This window comes from Coregonus lavaretus, assembly GCF_964263955.1.
Source record: "Coregonus lavaretus genome assembly, chromosome: 29".
NCBI classification, from domain to species: domain Eukaryota; kingdom Metazoa; phylum Chordata; class Actinopteri; order Salmoniformes; family Salmonidae; genus Coregonus; species Coregonus lavaretus.
Window position 1 is genome coordinate 37,627,677 of NC_140016.1, and position 20,113 is coordinate 37,647,789.

Sequence of the window (20,113 nt, forward strand, 5' to 3'; positions counted from 1 at the left end):
TGTCTTCCATTTCCTAATAATTGCTCCCACAGTTGATTTCTTCAAACCAAGCTGCTTACCTAATGCAGATTCAGTCTTCCCAGCCTGGTGCAGGTCTACAATTTTGTTTCTGGTGTCCTTTGACAGCTGTTTGGTCTTGGCCATAGTGGAGTTTGGAGAGTGACTGTTTGAGGTTGTGGACAGGTGTCTTTTATACTGATAACAAGTTCAAACAGGTGCCATTAATACAGGTAACGAGTGGAGGACAGAGGAGCCTCTTAAAGAAGAAGTTACAGGTCTGTGAGAGCCAGAAATATTGCTTGTTTGTAGGTGACCAAATACTTATTTTCCACCATAATTTGCAAATAAATTCATTAAAAATCCTACAATGTGATTTTCTGGATTTTTTTTTCTCAAATTGTCTGTCATAGTTGACGTGTACCTATGATGAAAATTACAGGCCTCTCTCATCTTTTTAAGTGGGAGAACTTGCACAATTGGTGGCTGACTAAATACTTTTTTCCCCCACTGTACATTTGAAGGCTCTCTATACTATGTGTTGATTTCTCTATGTCTTTGGCTCTCCTATATCGTGTGTGTGTTTTTGGTTATACTATCCTTGTGGGGATCAGAAGTCCTCACAAGGATAATAAAACAAGGAACATTTGGACAAGTGGGGACATTTTGCCGGTCCCCATAAGGAAAAAAAGCTATTTTAGGATTAGGGGCTAGGTTTAGGATTACAATTAGGGTTACAATTAGGGTTAGGTTTGGGGTTAAGGTTAGGGTTAAGGTTAGGTTAAGGCATTAGGTTTAGGGAAAATAGGATTTTGCATGGGAATCAACTGTTCGGTCCCCACAAGGATAGTAAAAAGTGTGTGTGTGTGTGTGTGTGTATAGGCCCTGTGGCCCAGGCGGAAGCCCTAATGGAGGAAAATGGCTCTCTGCGCTGTCAGCTTGACGCCTACAGGAATGAGGTGGAGCTGCTGAAGCAGGAGCAGGAGAAGAACCAAGAACACACACCTCCACAACAGAGTGAAGAGGACGCCAGCAGGCAGCAACAACTAACCTTTCTACAACAGGCACTACAGGGCATGCAGAAGGTATTACTACTACAGCCTTACTGCACCCACGCGCATGCACATACACATGCAATTTTGTTGAATAGAATCTGATACATTCTCTGGGGCTCCTCAAGGATGCAGATTGAAAAAGAGAGGCTATCTGAAATCTGGTCACTGTCTTACATGCTCTAGATACCAATACCCATATACAGAGAATCATAGAAAGAGAGAGGCACTCTAGAATCTGATCACGCTGCTGTCCTAGATGCTGTATAGAAAGCAATACCAGCAGGATGGGTATTCTAATAAAATCTCCCCCTCAGAGAAAACAACCATCATACTGTTGGTAAGATAAACAACCCTCAGAGGCAGGAAATCTGTTGCTCCCATCAGTTGCTGGGTCACGGTGTTAGTTAATATAATGAAAAATCAAGCATTTGCGCAAAAATAACGTGTAATGTTGTCCCGCTTATTTGAATAGACAGATGGTTATTACATTTCCAAAACAGAAGTTTGAACATTTCAAATAAAATCTAAGATTATTGGTTGCGTACATAGTTTAGCAGATGTTATAGCGGCTGCAGTCAAATGCTAATGTTATAGCTCCTAACAATGCAGTAAAATGTCAAACAAGTACACAAATAATTGAAATGTACAAATAAATTATAATACAAGAAATCAAAAACCTTGGGACAAATCCAATTAACAACCCAAATAGCACTGTAACAGTAATCAAAATGCAATCTATACGTACACCGGAATAATTTACAGAAGATATACTAAGAATGATATGTACAGCAGTAGATGCACTGAGTGTACAAAACATTAGGAACACCTTCCTAATATTGAGTTGCCCCCTCCTTTTGCCCTCAGAACAGCCTCAATTCATTGGGGCATGGACTCTACAAGGTGTCGAAAGTGTTCATGTTGACTCCAATGCCTCCCACAGTTAACAAGTTGGCTGGATGTCCTTTGGGTGGTGGACCATTCTTAATACACACAGGAAACTGTTGAGTGTGAAAAACCCAGCAGCATTGCAGTTCTTGACACACTCAAACTGGTAAACCTGGCACCTACTACCACCCGTTCAAACACACTTAAATATTTTGTCTTGCCCATTCACCCTCTGAAGAGCACACATACTGTACATAATCCATGTCTCAGTTGTCTCAAGGATTGATTGAAGTGGATTTAACAGGTGACATCAATAAGGGATCATAGCTTTCACCTGGATTCACCTGGTCAGTGTATGTCATGGAAAGAGCAGGTGTTCTGTTATGAGTTTTCTCTGGCATCATATAATTCAGGATTTACATGGAGAGTTGATTCAAAGTATTTAATATTGCAGTACCGGGTTCACATAGCAAACAGCCCGTGAGTGGCCAATTGCTATCTGAACTCACTGAACAAAGAAAATATCTTAGTTTATATACTTATTTGCAAGCTAATTCTATCCAACAGTTGCCAACCATTATTGAGTGTCACTCCTCAACACATATAGGATCGCCCTATATGGTATCGTGTTGCACCCTAGTCAGGATATTCCATCACGTGCTCCTTCTAAGATTAGCACCAGTGGCCCCCCAGCTATCTTGGCCCGCATACCTTCTGGCACCCACCAGTGACAGAAATAAATACAGTGGGGTAAAAAAGTATTTAGTCAGCCACCAATTGTGCAAGTTCTCCCACTTAAAAAGATGAGAGAGGCCTGTAATTTTCATCATAGGTACACGTCAACTATGACAGACAAAATGAGAAAAAAAACCAGAAAATCACATTGTAGGATTTTTAATGAATTTATTTGCAAATTATTGTGGAAAATAAGTATTTGGTCAATAACTAAAGTTTCTCAATAGTTTGTTATATACCCTTTGTTGGCAATGACACAGGTCAAACGTTTTCTGTAAGTCTTCACAAGCTTTTCACACACTGTTGCTGGTATTTTGGCCCATTCCTCCATGCAGATCTCCTCTAGAGCAGTGATGTTTTGGGGGCTGTCGCTGGGCAACACGGACTTTCAACTCCCTCCAAAGATTTTCTATGGGGTTGAGATCTGGAGACTGGCTAGGCCACTCCAGGACCTTGAAATGCTTCTTACGAAGCCACTCCTTCGTTGCCCGGGCGGTGTGTTTGGGATCATTGTCATGCTGAAAGACCCAGCCATGTTTCATCTTCAATGCCCTTGCTGATGGAAGGAGGTTTTCACTCAAAATCTCACAATACATGGCCCCATTCATTCTTTCCTTTACACGGATCAGTCATCCTGGTCCCTTTGCAGAAAAACAGCCCCAAAGCATGATGTTTCCACCCCCATGCTTCACAGTAGGTATGGTGTTCTTTGGATGCAACTCAGCATTCTTTGTCCTCCAAACACGACGAGTTGAGTTTTTACCAAAAAGTTATATTTTGGTTTCATCTGACCATATGACATTCTCCCAATCCTCTTCTGGATCATCCAAATGCACTCTAGCAAACTTCAGATGGGCCTGGACATGTACTGGCTTAAGCAGGGGGACACGTCTGGCACTGCAGGATTGGAGTCCCTGGTGGCGTAGTGTGTTACTGATGGTAGGCTTTGTTACTTTGGTCCCAGCTCTCTGCAGGTCATTCACTATGTCCCCCCGTGTGGTTCTGGGATTTTTGCTCACCGTTCTTGTGATCATTTTGACCCCACAGGGTGAGATCTTGCGTGGAGCCCCAGATTGAGGGAGATGATCAGTGGTCTTGTATGTCTTCCATTTTCTAATAATTGCTCCCACAGTTGATTTCTTCAAACCAAGCTGCTTACGTATTGCAGATTCAGTCTTCCCAGCCTGGTGCAGGTCTACAATTTTGTTTCTGGTGTCCTTTGACAGATCTTTGGTCTTGGCCATAGTGGAGTTTGGAGTGTGACTGTTTGAGGTTGTGGACAGGTGTCTTTTATACTGACAACAAGTTCAAACAGGTGCCATTAATACAGGTAACGAGTGGAGGACAGAGGAGCCTCTTAAAGAAGAAGTTACAGGTCTGTGAGAGCCAGAAATCGTGCTTGTTTGTAGGTGACCAAATACTTATTTTCCACCATAATTTGCAAATAAATTCATTAAAAATCCTACAATGTGATTTTCTTGATTTTTGTTCTTCTTAATTTGTCTGTCATAGTTGACGTGTACCTATGATGTAAATTACAGGCCTCTCTCATCTTTTTAAGTGGGAGAACTTGCACAATTGGTGGCTGACTAAATACTTTTTTCCCCCACTGTACATGGAATGTCCTCATCCTCCAAATCCTTATACAGCTCTAATCCTGTATAAAAGACGTAATTTCAATCCCCCATTTTCATTCTTTTTCTGTTGTAAGTAAAATTCCACAGATATAACATTACTTAAACCAAGCAAACAAAACATACAAATGAATTCCTAACCCCATGACATCATCCCAGAAAATACATTGATTCATGACAATTTCTAAGTTAAATCTCTAGCTGTAATTGTCACGATCGTTGGAGGAAGTGGACCAATGCGCAGCGTGATGAGTGAACATACTTTTTTTAATTTGATTCACCACACGAAACAAAACGATACGTGAAGTCCTAGGTAACAGACACAAACCATACACGGAACAAGATCCCACAAAACACTGTGGAAAACAGGCTGCCTAAGTATGGTTCCCAATCAGAGACAACAAGCAACAACTGATACTCGTTGCCTCTGATTGAGAACCACCCCGGCCAACACAGAAACACATGAGCTAGATAATCAACCTAGAACACAAAACACCTAGAAACAACACACCCTGGCTCAACATAACAGAGTCCCAGAGCCAGGGCGTGACAGTAATCACTAATCCCATCCTGTATTTCTCTAATATTTCCCATAGCTTTAGTTAAATTCCCAAAACCTTCCCATTCTGATGGCAAGTATGTACAACATGCATCTCCCCCTATAATCACATACATTCCCCCTTTATCTACTGTAATAGCATCCAATGGTATGTGATTATCAATTGCATATTGTTCAATGAGTGACATTTCAGACCCAATTGCTTGAAAACCCATGACTGTTAATAGGTACCATGTCCAACTCTGTTCAACCCTGACTCTGTTCCCATAATATGCCTGAGGAGAGATACAAAGGATAACACTCTGGTTTCAGTCACTGATAAATCAGTGCAGCCTTGGACTAGTTTGGATTGAGGAATTCAATCCTAGGTCAGATCAGATAAAAATAGCATAAACATTCTTATGTCACACACAATAAACCCCATGATAGGAACCAATTAAGTTATTGCCTAGCAACAGAGATATGTACCACTCTAAAAATACACATCAATCCCCCCTCTTTGGTAATTAATAGTCCCATATCAATACCTCCAAATACTTCAAATGTATATAGTGACTAATATGTGAATACAGTAACCTAATACTGAACATGTTCATGATATCAGGCACAATCCTTGCATTAACTTATATGTTTCAAACAGTAAGATTCAAAAATGTCTACTTGAAATAAATCATATAAGTGTAACCTAACACATTAAAATAATGTATCGCTGTTTTAACCATAATATCTATTTAAGAGAGTTCTCACAATTGTACAAGTAATACCAGTCATACTGAAAAGAGTTTCAACATCTTTAGTTACTAATATATACTAATGATTTACTTAAATCAATCAGTCATCTTATGAATCATAACCAAAACCAAATTAGTTATCTCAATCAAATTTAGAATTACAATTATTAGTGATTCACATTGGCCCTATCACTCAAAATTAAATCCCTCAACTTTATCACACATTACAACTGTCAGAATGTACACTTATATTAACATACAGTATAAATATCCCTAATTCTAGTATGACCTTCCTCATCCTGAGAATAACTACAGATCATTATCTCAATGCATTCTTAGTACTATTAATTTAACAGTGTATATATCTCCCACATCAACCTCATATCCACACTACCAAATTTAGATAAATCAATGTACAAATGTATTATCGACGCAGCTAACCAACCCCTTCCTTCACCGGCACTCAATCTTCTGGCGTCTCTTCATTATGTTCTTCAGACAGCTTCATAGTTAAAAATGAATTGCCCATGACAATGTCCCAACTTCAACATCTCTACCCCCCATTCTGTCTTGTCCATTTGCCAACCAGTGTACCAACAACATGAGAAATGTTGTATTTGAACAGATCTCTCTCCATCCTCACTTCCCGTGGACTCCCGTCACACTCCCGTATTTTAAATTACCCTCAACTCTGTATAATAAACTACCTTAAATTACTCATTCATGCCTCTTGGCTTTCCAGTGTGGGTGATCAATTCACACTAGAAAGTCAGGACAGAGTTCAGAGGTCATCCAAACCCTTCCAAGAAGTGTTCCATTCTATAGTATAAATTAATCATTAACAACAGTCAAAACATTTCATAAATGATTTTTTTATCCCAAGTGTACAGTAAGTCCTCATGACATTTCTTCTCAAAAGAAATCACGTGTTTACCCAAAACTCACTCATAAAAGAAAAAAACGTAATAAAGCTCCATGTGTGTGCTCCTTTAAGACTTATCATCTTTGAGCCGTTAAAACCCCCTAAAATAAAAATAACAACCATATATAACCATTGTAATAGGTGGGTTGTGTGTGGTTATTTGAAAAACCCTATTGGAAAACAACAAACAAAAATAGCCAGTCCTTATTTAATTTGGTAGCTCCCTTTTACGACCTAATTATTATAGTTTAATTTTTTTACTAACTGCTCCACTTATCCCACAGACGTTTGAAACATCCCAATGAGGGATAAGGAAATCCCCATTTTCCTGGAAGACAAAGTATACATTTCGTCAACATTCAATTATAGTCAGCAATCCAAAAATATTAATTTCACACAAAACATGATGCAGATATACACCTTCCTACCTCACCTCAATAATAGTTTGTTTCAATCTCTCATAACTACTCCAGAAGGAGATTACATACAATCTCTCAAAAGATGAAAAGCACTCAAGGTTCTTTGAGTTTACAATAAGTATTTTTAAATGATTACTCTTTATACCTCATTCCTTTTAAGTCTCACAATGATTATCACCTCCAAAATCCGCTTAATTTTATCCCATATCAAATCATCATGGTATCGTTACTGAATGACTTACCCCTTAGATTGTTCCTGTCACCCCTCTAAATGTACTATTTGAGACATTCACAAATATAATCACTTACTACTACGTGGTCCTCTGTAGCTCAGCTGGTAGAGCACGGCGCTTGTAACGCCAAGGTAGTGGGTTCGATCCCCGGGACCACCCATACACAAAAATGTATGCACGCATGACTGTAAGTCGCTTTGGATAAAAGCGTCTGCTAAATGGCATATTATTTATTATTATTATAAAGAATCAATGACATTCCAAGTGTCTATACATTTTTTTTTTAGACGTGATCTCCTATGCCTTCCTTAACATACCATGTTTCATTGAGTTGACTACACCTTCTCTCTAAACCTATAACTCCTTTTTGGTAATGTAATCATCGCCACTTGTTGCATTGATGTTTTAAAATAACAACCTATTGTTTACTAACTTCAGAACTTACAAAAACATGTTTACTACTCCATCAGCCTAATAGTAAAAACTACCTCCCATTGTTCAACGTACCAGAAACAGATTATCGTTTTTGGATTTAATTAACTGTTTGCAAAACTCATTGGTGTTTAAACAAACTATAAAATGTAATAATAATAATTACAAATTGTCAAAGAACGTTCTATATTCCACTATCTAGATATGTGCTCCACATTACCCTCTGCGTCCTTTACATCCCGATATAACACAACTAGCACGTCTCTCTTTCACCCATTTACTAAATCATGGCATTAATAAAGTATATCCACAAACCACTACTACATAATACAAAATGAAATTCCTTCACTACATCACCTTACCTCTGCAATGATAATTAGTTTAATGGAACAAAAAATGGTTGCATCGACGTTACTTAAAAGGTCTCTTCCCATGAACGCCATAATAGTTGTAATGCTTATTATAAATGAATGTTGATAAAAATATCCTACAAATCAATTTATAATGGGAGAGATATATGATCAATTTACATATTTTCACAAATTTCGATACGCTGGACTTTCTGTTTACTTAAAGGACACCTTCAATCTTGTTGAAAAGATCACCCGGCTTCTCCTCTCTAGGTTTATTCTGGGAATTAGAGTGCGGTTGGGAAGGAGTCCAATTTCCCTCTCTCTATCTCCCTCGATTATTATCGTTCCCCTGCTGCAACGAAATATTCCATAATTATATTTGCTAATCATCGACATTTTGGTTTTGTTTGATTATTGTAAATGTCATCTTATATTCATTTTCCACACACTCTCTAGTATATGTACAGTGGAGAGAACAAGTATTTGATACACTGCCGATTTTGCAGGTTTTCCTACTTACAAAGCATGTAGAGGTCTGTACTTTTTATCATAGGTACATTTCAACTGTGAGAGACGGAATCTAAAACAATAATCCAGAAAATCACGTTGTATGATTTTTAAGTAATTAATTTGCATTGTATTTGATACATCAGAAAAGCAGAACTTAATATTTGGTACAGAAACCTTTGTTTGCAATTACAGAGATCATATGTTTACTGTAGGTCTTGACCAGGTTTGCACACACTGCAGCAGGGATTTTGGCCCACTCCTCCATACAGACCTTCTCCAGATCCTTCAGGTTTCGGGGCTGTCGCTGGGCAATACGGACTTTCAGCTCCCTCCACAGATTTTCTATTGGGTTCAGGTCTGGAGACTGGCTAGGCCACTCCAGGACCTTGAGATGCTTCTTACGGAGCCACTCCTTAGTTGCCCTGTCTGTGTGTGTCACATTGTATGATTTTTAAGTAATTAATTTGCATTTTATTGCATGACATAAGTATTTGATCACCTACCAACCAGTAAGAATTCCGGCTTTCACAGACCTGTTAGTTTTTCTTTAAGAAGCCCTCCTGTTCTCCACTCATTACCTGTATCAACTGCACCTGTTTGAACTCGTTATCTGTATAAAAGACACCTGTCCACACACTCAATCAAACAGACTCCAACCTCTCCACAATGGCCAAGACCAGAGAGCTGTGTAAGGACATCAGGGATACAATTGTAGACCTGCACAAGGCTGGGATGGGCTACAGGACAATAGGCAAGCAGCTTGGTGAGAAGGCAACAACTGTTGGCGCAATTATTAGAAAATTGAAGAAGTTCAAGATGACGGTCAATCACCCTCGGTCTGGGTCTCCATGCAAGATCTCACCTCGTGGGGCATCAATGATCATGAGGAAGGTGAGGGATCAGCCCAGAACTGCACGGCAGGACCTGGTCAATGACCTGAAGAGAGCTGGGACCACAGTCTCAAAGAAAACCATTAGTAACACACTACGCCGTCATGGATTAAAATCCTGCAGCGCACGCAAGGTCCCCCTGCTCAAGCCAGCGCATGTCCAGGCCCGTCTGAAGTTTGCCAATGACCATCTGGATGATCCAGACGAGGAATGGGAGAAGGTCATGTGGTCTGATGAGACAAAATAGAGCTTTTTGGTCTAAACTCCACTCTCTGTGTTTGGAGGAAGAAGAAGGATGAGTACAACCCCAAGAACACCATCCCAACCGTGAAGCATGGAGGTGGAAACATCATTCTTTGGGGATGCTTTTCTGCAAAGGGGACAGGACGACTGCACCGTAATGAGGGGAGGATGGATGGGGCCATGTATCGCGAGATCTTGGCCAACAACCTCCTTCCCTCAGTAAGAGCATTGAAGATGGGTCGTGGCTGGGTCTTCCGGCATGACAACGACCTGACACACACAGCCAGGGCAACTAAGGAGTGGCTCCGTAAGAAGCATCTCAAGGTCCTGGAGTGGCCTAGCCAGTCTCCAGACCTGAACCCAATAGAAAATCTGTGGAGGGAGCTGAAAGTCCGTATTGCCCAGCGACAGCCCCGAAACCTGAAGGATCTGGAGAAGGTCTGTATGGAGGAGTGGGCCAAAATCCCTGCTGCAGTGTGTGCAAACCTGGTCAAGACCTACAGTAAACATATGATCTCTGTAATTGCAAACAAAGGTTTCTGTACCAAATATTAAGTTCTGCTTTTCTGATGTATCAAATACAATGCAAATTAATTACTTAAAAATCATACAACGTGATTTTCTGGATTATTGTTTTAGATTCCGTCTCTCACAGTTGAAGTGTACCTATGATAAAAATTACAGACCTCTACATGCTTTGTAAGTAGGAAAACCTGCATAATCGGCAGTGTATCAAATACTTGTTCTCCCCACTGTATATTCGTCCTGTATGACCTCTAAACCTTCTTTCTGCCGTTTCGAAGGCCCTACCAGACCTTTGTGACCACAATACCTTGCAAACCTCGTGCCACCGTCTGACCTCAAAGTTATCTGCTTTAGCTATAGGAAACATATATGTTATCCTGATTTTAGTAATACCCCATGTGGACTGACTCTTTTCATTTAGGTAGATTATGTTGCTCCATTGCCAAATTACATAATATCCTAACTGACTTTTCCTCCGTCCTAATTATATTTACCAGCCATGCCTTATACACCTCTTTTATATCTAAATCTAAATCCCATTTCGGGTTGCTTATGTCTGTATTATCAATGATATACTTTTGCGCTACTTGTAATTTATCCCTTTAATAGAACACTGAAAAATCTGGGAAACCAGGCCTGCTATTCATAGCAGACTTCGAAAAGGCATTTGATAAAGTATGACTGGGGTTTATATATAAATGCCTGGAGCATTTCTATTTTGGAGAATCTCTTATAAAATGGGTTAAAATCATGTATAGTAACCCTATGTGTAAAATAGTAAATAATGGCTATTTCTCCTAAAGTGTTAAACTGTCAAGAGGAGTGAAACAAGGTTGTCTACTATCGGCATATCTATTTATTATGGCCATCGAGATGGTAGCTATTAAAATCAAATCCAACAATAATATCAAAGGATTAGAAATCCAGGGCTTAAAACCAAAAGTGTCATTGTACGCTGATGATTCAAATTTTCTTTTAAATCCACAACTTGAATCCCTCCACAGCCTCATAGAGGATCTAGATACATTTTCTAACCTCTCTGGATTACAACCAAATTATGATAAATGTACTATATTACATATTGGATCACTAAAAAATAAAAATTGTACATTACCATGTAGTTTACCAATAAAATGGTGTGATGGTGATGTGGATATACTCGGAATACATATCCCAAATGAAATAAATGATCTCACTCCAATACATTTTAATAGAAAGTTAGCAAAAACAGATAATATCATGCTACCATGGAAAGGTAAATACCTTTCAGTTTGTGGCAAAATCACCTTGATTAACTCTTTAGTATTATCCCAGTTTAACTATTTGCTTATGGTCTTGCCTACGCCTAGCAAACAGTTTTTTAAATTATGTGAGAGAAAAATATTCAATTTTATTTGGAACGGCAAGCATGACAAAATTAAACGGGCCTATTTATATAATGAATATGAATTCGGAGGACAGAAATTATTAAATGTTAAAGCGTTAGACCTATCACTAAAAGCTTCAGTCATACAAAAGATATACTTAAATCCGAACTGGTTCTCTAGCAAATTAGTAAGATTGTCTCACCCAATGTTCAAGAATGGCCTTTTTCCCTTTATTCAGATTACAACCTCACATTTTCAGTTATTTAAAAAGGAAATCATCGCCCAAATATCACTACTTCTAAAACAAGCCATAGAAAGTTGGTTGCAATTTCAATTTAATCCTCCAGAAACGACAGAACAAATAATGCAACAAATATTGTGGTTAAACTCAAATATACTAATTTATTTAAAAACAGTTTTTTGACAAAATGTTTATTTAAAAAACAGTTTTTTTACAAAAAGGTATAATCTTCGTAAATGATATCATCGGTAGGACTGGTGGAGTTGTCGCACATGCAGCTAACAAAAACAAATGGAAATGTCTGCTCTACCCAAAATTACAACCAAATAATTGCAACATTACCGCAAAAATGGAAGAGGGAAAGTGGAAGGGGGAAAATGTAAGAAACTTGTCTGTCGGCCTTGCATTAAAGAACATAATTGGTTAAAGAAAACTGTGATAAATAATGAAGTATACCAGTTTAATTTAAGGACCAAAGGATTGACAGCAATCCCATATAGATTGCAAAATAGTTGGGAAGAGATTTTTGACGTACCGATCCCATGGCATAGTGTTTATGAACTGATACGCAAAATGGCGCTGGATTCAAAACTTAGAATTTTTCAATTTAAATTATTATATAAAATTCTTGCTACCAATAGAATGTTATTTATATAGGGGATTCAATCTTCCCAGCTCTGCAGATTTTGCTGCGAAGAGACAGAATCATTAGATCATTTTTGGTACTTTCCATTTGTAGCTTGTTTTTGGACACAGGTCTAGGAATGGCTAAAGGATTGCAATATTTACCTGGAGCTAACCCTGCAGATAGCATTACTGGGTGATCTGAAAAGTCATAGTCAATCGATCAATAATATAATAATACTTTTAGCAAATAAATATATTTTCAATTTGCAATCTGTAGAAACAATGAGAATAGAAAGGTTCAGATCTTTTGTAAAACATCACAGTACAGTTGAAAAACATATGTCAAATAGAAATCCAATATGGATGTAGATGGGTGGTGTTGAATGGAGTTGAAGGATGGGACTAATAACAACTAACAACAACAATATAACTAATAATGTAAGCATACTGTGTCCATAATAAGTATATAGGTTATAGGTTGAGAGCTGTTGTGAAAGAGCACAGTTTGAAAGATATGGCATATAGAAGCAAACCGTATGGACATCATGAAAATGATCGGAGAGGTTGAGGAAGTTCAGGAGTAAAAACAAACAAAATAGAATTCTTGTAAAATTGAGTGTGTCCATAAAATGTATATAGTACATATAAGCCGGAAGTAGAGGCCTAAGCATTATTGTTCACTAGTTTACTCCAATTAGGGAATGGGTGGTGGGGTTGGAAAGTAATGAAGGGAAATATTTTTTTTAAGGAAATGTATATGTATATATGTATATGTATATATGTATGTGTATATATATATATATATATATATATATATATATATATATATATATATATATATATATATATATATATATATATATATGCGAAAAGAAAAAAAAACATGGGGGATTGGAAGTGATGCAGACAATTACATTGATGGAAGTTACAATCTATCTGCAATATTAAAGCTGATCTACCCCCTAAAAAAATAAAATATATCCCATTTAAAACTTCCATCTTGAGGATAGTCATTATCTGTCCATGCTGACCTATCACTAAGATATGGTTCCACATTGAAAAATCCTAATTTACTTAACTCCATTTGCACATTGTCTGATTTACATTACTTTTACAGGAGACTTGTTCTAAATGCGTATTTGCCTGTAATAATTTTGTCATTTCCTGTCTCTCTCTTCAAGGTAATTGATGCTCCGATTTACCCTTAATGGTGACTGTTTTTTTTTTTTTTGATACCGGTCTACCAAGTTGGCCATTTATTACTTAAATTAGTCAATGCAATATTAGTAATCAAATACTTGAATCAAATCTCCAACTTCTTCTTTATTAAAATGTTGTTTGCCTATTTTGTCTTTGGTGCTATAGTTCAACAGGCTCACTTGTATCTGCTCTGAGTCGTTATGCAGTATGATTTATTGTTCTCTCTCTCTTTCCTGACCGTTTGGAGTAATTCACACAGGACTAATTCTCTCTTCATCACAGTACTCTACCTCTCAGAGGATGAACCCTCCTTAATTTGTACACATCAAGGGCCTTTAATCCAATCATTTATAATGTTATCAAACATTAAGGGCCTCAAACCCAATCATTTATAATGCTTTTAAACATTAAGGGCCTCAAACCCAATCATTTATAATGCTGTTAAACATTAAGGGCCTCAAATCCAATTATTTATAATGCTGTTAAACAGTAAGGGCCTCAAACCCAATCATTTATAATGCTGTTAAACAGTAAGGGCCTCAAACCCAATCATTTATAATGCTGTTGAACATTAAGGGCCTCAAACCCAATTATTTACAATGCTGTTAAACATTAAGGGCCTCAAACCCAATTATTTATAATGCTGTTAAACATTAAGGGCCTCAAACCCAATCATTTATAATGCTGTTAAACAGTAAGGGCCTCAAACCCAATCATTTATAATGCTGTTACACATTAAGGGCCTCAAACCCAATTATTGTTAAACCCACTCTCCTTCTCCTCTGTTGTGTTTGGTCTTTACTCTGAACAAACCCTGCTTAGAATAATAGTACCCTATTATTGTCTAATTTTAACCTTCTCCTTACATCCCTTGCATACCTCAACACCACTCATCGTCCCCATTAAAAATATAGATTTTTTAAACGTTCGTTACAGCTTAGCTTTACCAAAGATAAGCAGAATTTGACATTATCAAAAAAATGAAAGTCTGCTTACCTGTTAGTTCGGCTGTAAACTGCATCCTGTTCGTTTAGACGCCAATCTGTTACGATGAGTTTCTGGTATTGAGAAGTTCAGGATGCAAGAGAGCAGTCGACACTCAGCTGGAGATTTGATTCATATTTATTTCAGTACTGGATTAAATGACAGGTGGTACAGACGTAGCCTCTTGTCATATGAATGACTTCCATACAAAATCTCTCAGTTTATATAATTCCCTTCCGATCTACTTCTGTCCCACACAGTTGCCAACCGTTATTGAGTGTCACTCATCCACTACAATAGCATTCACATACTTGGTATCATGTGTCACCCTATCCATGCCAGTTCCTCACGTACCACTCCTAAGATTAGCAACAGTGGCCCCCAATCTATCTTGGCACACCGACCCTCTGTCACTAACTCGTGACACCAATAACACATGGCGTGTCCTTTGTCCCACATGCAGCTTATGAGTTTTACATACATTAATGAATCTTGTATCACAAGTCGTTATATCAATCCATCAACGGCACCAACTCAGAAAACCTTTATTTATTATTTCCCATCCCTTACGTACGTCTACGTTTGGGTGAGCAAGTTAATATAGAAATATTATTCAAATTGTTACTTTATCAACTCCCTAGTAATCGATTACACACACATAAAATTAATCATATATTTTAATATCTTCACATAATCCATATAGAACGTTAGAAATCCTTAGGTACTCACATCAAACAATCCCTTTGTTTTAACAAATCAACTTCTTCAAACATACTCCCAGCGGATCCAAAAAAACAAAACAACTTTATTTTCCCGGACACTGACCTTCCTGTCATGGGATCCTCACCGGTTCTCTAACCTTCAGGAAACCCTGTCAAAGTCAAGCCTCCCAGTAAAACATAGACTTTTCCACTACTTTCTAAAATAAACTCATGCTCTCCATACCACTCCTTGATATTCTATGACCTAATTCCAATATATGTCGAAACTTCTTATCCAAACGTATATCTGCTAAATGACTAAAATGTAAAATATCAAATTATCATAAACATTTATATAATTTATTATGCACTCTTCAGATTGAAAGTACTTTCTGCTCTTTGTTCATAAAATAGCCTGTTGTTTCATTCAATTACTTAACTTCGTTAGCTGACTTTTGCTCCTTATTAATTATATTTCCAGGCCATCGTGCGCTCATTAAATCGCATGCTTTATACGCCTCTATCATATAATCTAAATCCCATTTAGTGTTGCTTACGGCGATATTGTCAATGATATATTTTTGCGCTATCTGTAACTTATCCCTTTTAAAAATACCTTCTTGAGGATGCTCATTATCTGTCCATGCTGATAAATCACTGATATATGGTTCCACATGGAAAAACCCTAATGTACTTAACATCCATTCGCACATTGTCTGATTTCCAATACTTTTAAAAGAGACTTGTTTTAAATGCGGATTTGTCAGTAATAATTTCGTAATTTCCTTTCGCTCTCTTTGAGGTAAATGAAGCTCTGATTTATTCTTAATGGTGACTGTCTTTCCAGATACCGGTCTACTAAGTTGGCTATCCATTGCTTTTATTATTTCATGCAATATTAGCAAATCAAATACTTGAATCAAATCCCCAACTTGATCTTTATTAAAATGTTCTTTGCCTATTTTGTAATTGGTGCCATGATTCAACATGCTCAATTGTATCTGCTCTCTGTCCTGGCCGTTTTGAATAATTCACAAAGGAGTAATTATCCCTTCACCAAGGTACTCTAACTCTCAGAGGACTGAACATAGGCCTCAAACCCATTATTTATGATGTTTATAAACACCAAAGGACTCTAACCTCTAACAAATTGACTCCACCCTTTAACAAATCTTGTTGAGGACTTGAACCTCTTAACAAATGTTGTTGAGGTCTTGAACCTCTTAACAAATCTAACACTTTATGATGATTCTTACACCAAAGGACTCAAACCTCACAAACTTTATCTTTATTATCTCGTCTTGTTGAGGACGTTAATCTCTTAACAACTTTATAATGTTTTTTAACATTAAAGGACTCAAACCTCACTACTCTCTATCTTTATAATGTACACATTAAAAGACCCTACGCCCAATCTTGTGAAACCCACTCTCCTTCTTCTCCGTTTTTACTCATTACTCTGGCCAAACCCTGTTTAGAATCATAGCACCATGTCATTGTCTAATTTGATGTTTCACCTTACATCTGTTTATTTACTTGAATACCACTCATCTATTCCCCTCAAAGAAATATTGAATTTTAGACATTCGTTACAGCTCAGCTTTACCACAGATAAGCAGAATTTGACATAATAAATAAAATGAAAGCCTGCTTACCTGTTAGTTCGGCTGTAAACTGCATCCTGTTCGTCTAGACGCCAATCTGTTATGATGAGTTTTGGGGTATTGAGGAATTCAGGATGCAAGAGAATAGTTAAACACTTACATGGAGAGTTGATTCAAAGTATTTCATATTGCGGTACCGTGTTCACATAGCAAACGGCCCCTGAGTGGCTGAACAAAGGAAATCTCTTAGCTTATATACTTATTTGCAAGATAATTCTATCCAACAGTTGCCAACCATTATTGAGTGTCACTCCTCACCACATATAGGATCACCCTATATGGTATTGTGTTGCACCCTAGTCAGGATATTCCATCACGTACTCCTTCTAAGATTAGCACCAGTGGTCCCCCAGCTATCTTGGCCTGCATACCTTCTGGCACCCACCAGTGACAGAAATAAATACATGGAATGTCCTCATCCTCCAAATCCTTATGCATCTCTGAATGATCAAACATTAACTAATCCTGTATAAAAGACGTAATATCATGTTCCCAATGTTTTGTACACTCAGTATTTAGAGTTAGCTATGTCAAGAATCCAGTATATAAACAGATATGTGGTGTGTGTAAACAGTGTAACTAAATATAAAGTACAGTAGTAGAAATATTAGAATGAGCTATGTCAGGAATACAATATTTAAATACTCAGTGTGAAATGGGAAGTGCCCAGTGGTTCAATGTCTCTATGATATGGGATAGCAGCGTTTGCTGTGTGTGTGTGAGTGTGTATGTGTGTGTGGTTGTGAGTATGAGGTGTGTGTGTGTGATAACTTGTGTGTATTTTGTGTGAGTGAGTGTGCATCACCTGGTAGATGGCTAGTGATGGCTGTTCAACAGTCTGATGGCCTGGTAATAGAAGCAGTTTTTAGTATCTCGGTCTTGGCACTGATGCACCTGTACTACTCCATCTGCCAGACGGTAGCCGACTAAACAGTACATGGATTGGGTGACTGAGGTCCTTAATGATCTTCTTGGCCTTCCTTTGAAACTGAGTACTGTAAATGTCCTGGAGGGCAGGCAGCATGCCCCCGATGATGCGTTGGGTTGACCGTACCACTCTCTGGAGACCCATGCGGTTGAGGGTGGTGCAGTTGCCGTACCAGGAAGTGATGCAGCGAGACAGAATGCTCTCAGTGGTGCATCTGTAGAAGTTTGTCAGGGTCTTAGGGGACATGCCAAATTTCTTCAGCCGCCTGAGGTTGTAGAAGCGCTCTTGTGCCTTCTTCACCACGATGTCCATGTGTGAGACCATTTCAGGTCCTCAGTGACGTGCTTTTGACTCTATCCACTGCGGAGGAGGATGGGGGCGTGTTCACTCTTCTGTCTCCTGTAGTCCACGATCAGCTCCTTTGTTTTGTTGATGTTGAGGGAGAGGTTATTTGTTGTTGCCTAACTTCACCACCTGGGGGTCGGCCCATCAGGAAATCCAGAGGAAGAGGAAAATCTGTCTTCCTCCAGCATGTGGCATTGTTTCGATGTTTCGCCCACCAAGCAAGGAGTTTTTGTATGGACGTCAATGAGAAAGTGTCGAATTTGGTCAACAAATAAATTATGGCTTATTTGCTACGTGAGGTTTATTTGATTCAATATACGTTTTGTAATGGTTAAGTTACGAATGTACTGATATTAGTAGGACACGTGGCATCCTGGCAACTTTGAGAAAAAACACTTTATATTTGAGTTGTCTCGAGATGGCTATGCATATTCATGGCATGACGCTAGTAGCAAAGCCTCTCTCTCCATTGAATACAGGCAGTTGACGTCAACAACACTCATTGAATATTTAAAAAGGATTACAATAATGAGATGTATCCACCAATTCAAAGAAAGGATAGGCGGGAGCAAGACAGCCCGCCGTGCCGCTTTGTGGTCAACGACTCCCATTGTTAGGGCGGAGAGACATGTATCTTGTCAGTATATCCATCATCTTTGGTTTGGCTATTAAAATACAGCCCATCCCTGAAATGAAACGAAGGCTGAAAATAATTTGTATGTCATATCATATTCACATGGATTTGCATGAAGTGGGCAGTTCGGATCTGTCACTTCAAGCCCAAATATATCATACTTTGACTAAAACGATGACTTAAATTGACTTAAATCGTTGTGCAACATCATAGGTAAGCTCTGGCCATCGTCTTTCAGCTCAAAAAAGTGGATTTATTTTCTACTGGTGTGGGCGTTTAATTAAGGGTAGGTTGGCATATGTGCATATTAATTAGCACATGTGGCTAACTGTATCTCCTCTGTGTTTGCAGCAACTGCTTAAGATGTGTGAAGAAATGAAACAGCGGGAGGCAGAGTTGGAGAAGAGTATGGAGGACAAACAGCAGCTGGAGAGCCAAGTACAGAGCCTCAAGGAAGGACTGGAGAGTCTGAAGACACTGACAACACACACACCACAGGTCAGTAACACACACACAGCCTTTCATTGTGTGAGTCAGTGCCAGTCAGCCATCTTGCAATCATCTTATTCCCAGTACAAAGCTGCTCCTCATTGACATAACCTACACTCTTAGAAAAAAAGGTGCTATCGAGAACCAAAAATGGTTCTTCAGCTGCCCCCATAGGAGAACCCTCTGATGAACTCATTTTGGTTCCAGGTAGAACTCTTTTTGGTTCCAAAATAGTTCTACCTGGAACCAAAAAGGCTTCTACCTGGAAGCAAAAAGGGTTATCTTATGGGGACAGCCATAGAACCCTTTTGGAACCCTTTTTTCTAAGAAAAAACCTGATATCTTGACAACAGCTTCACATGAAAAGTTTTCAGTTCTCTTTATCAACTAGTTTCTATGTTTCCGTCTGAGAAAGAGGAGGGAGGGGATGAAGGCTCTCAGTCTAGAACAGGGGTCTCCAACCCCTAGTAAAAAAATCCTATAGGATTCCAATAAAGAAAAAAGTGCATTACAGTGGCTTGGAAATACAATGCCATTCAAAAGGAGGCAAATAATTTGTAGGAAAACCATTTACATTTTACATTTTACATTTTAGTCATTTAGCAGACGCTCTTATCCAGAGCGACTTACAGTTAGTGAATACATATATATATATTTTTTTATACTGGCCCCCGTGGGAATCGAACCCACAACCCTGGCGTTGCAAACGCCATGCTCTATCAACTGAGCTACATCCCTGCCGGCCATTCCCTCCCCTACCCTGGACGACGCTGGGCCAATTGTGCGCCGCCCATGAGTCTCCCGGTCGCG

At 38.5% G+C, this 20,113-nt stretch overlaps 1 protein-coding gene across 1 annotated transcript in view; it reads left to right on the forward strand.

The window, feature by feature from the left end:
- LOC311105136 (ecto-NOX disulfide-thiol exchanger 2-like) overlaps positions 1-20,113 on the forward strand; it is a gene marked incomplete at its 3' end in the record, with an annotated part of 419,761 nt that overhangs the window by 336,965 nt on the left and 62,683 nt on the right. Inside the window, exons 10-11 of the mRNA XM_084147162.1 lie at positions 880-1,082; positions 19,166-19,312. Coding sequence (XP_084003288.1) covers positions 880-1,082; positions 19,166-19,312 — 350 coding nt within the window. The remainder of the gene's footprint in view (positions 1-879; positions 1,083-19,165; positions 19,313-20,113) is intronic.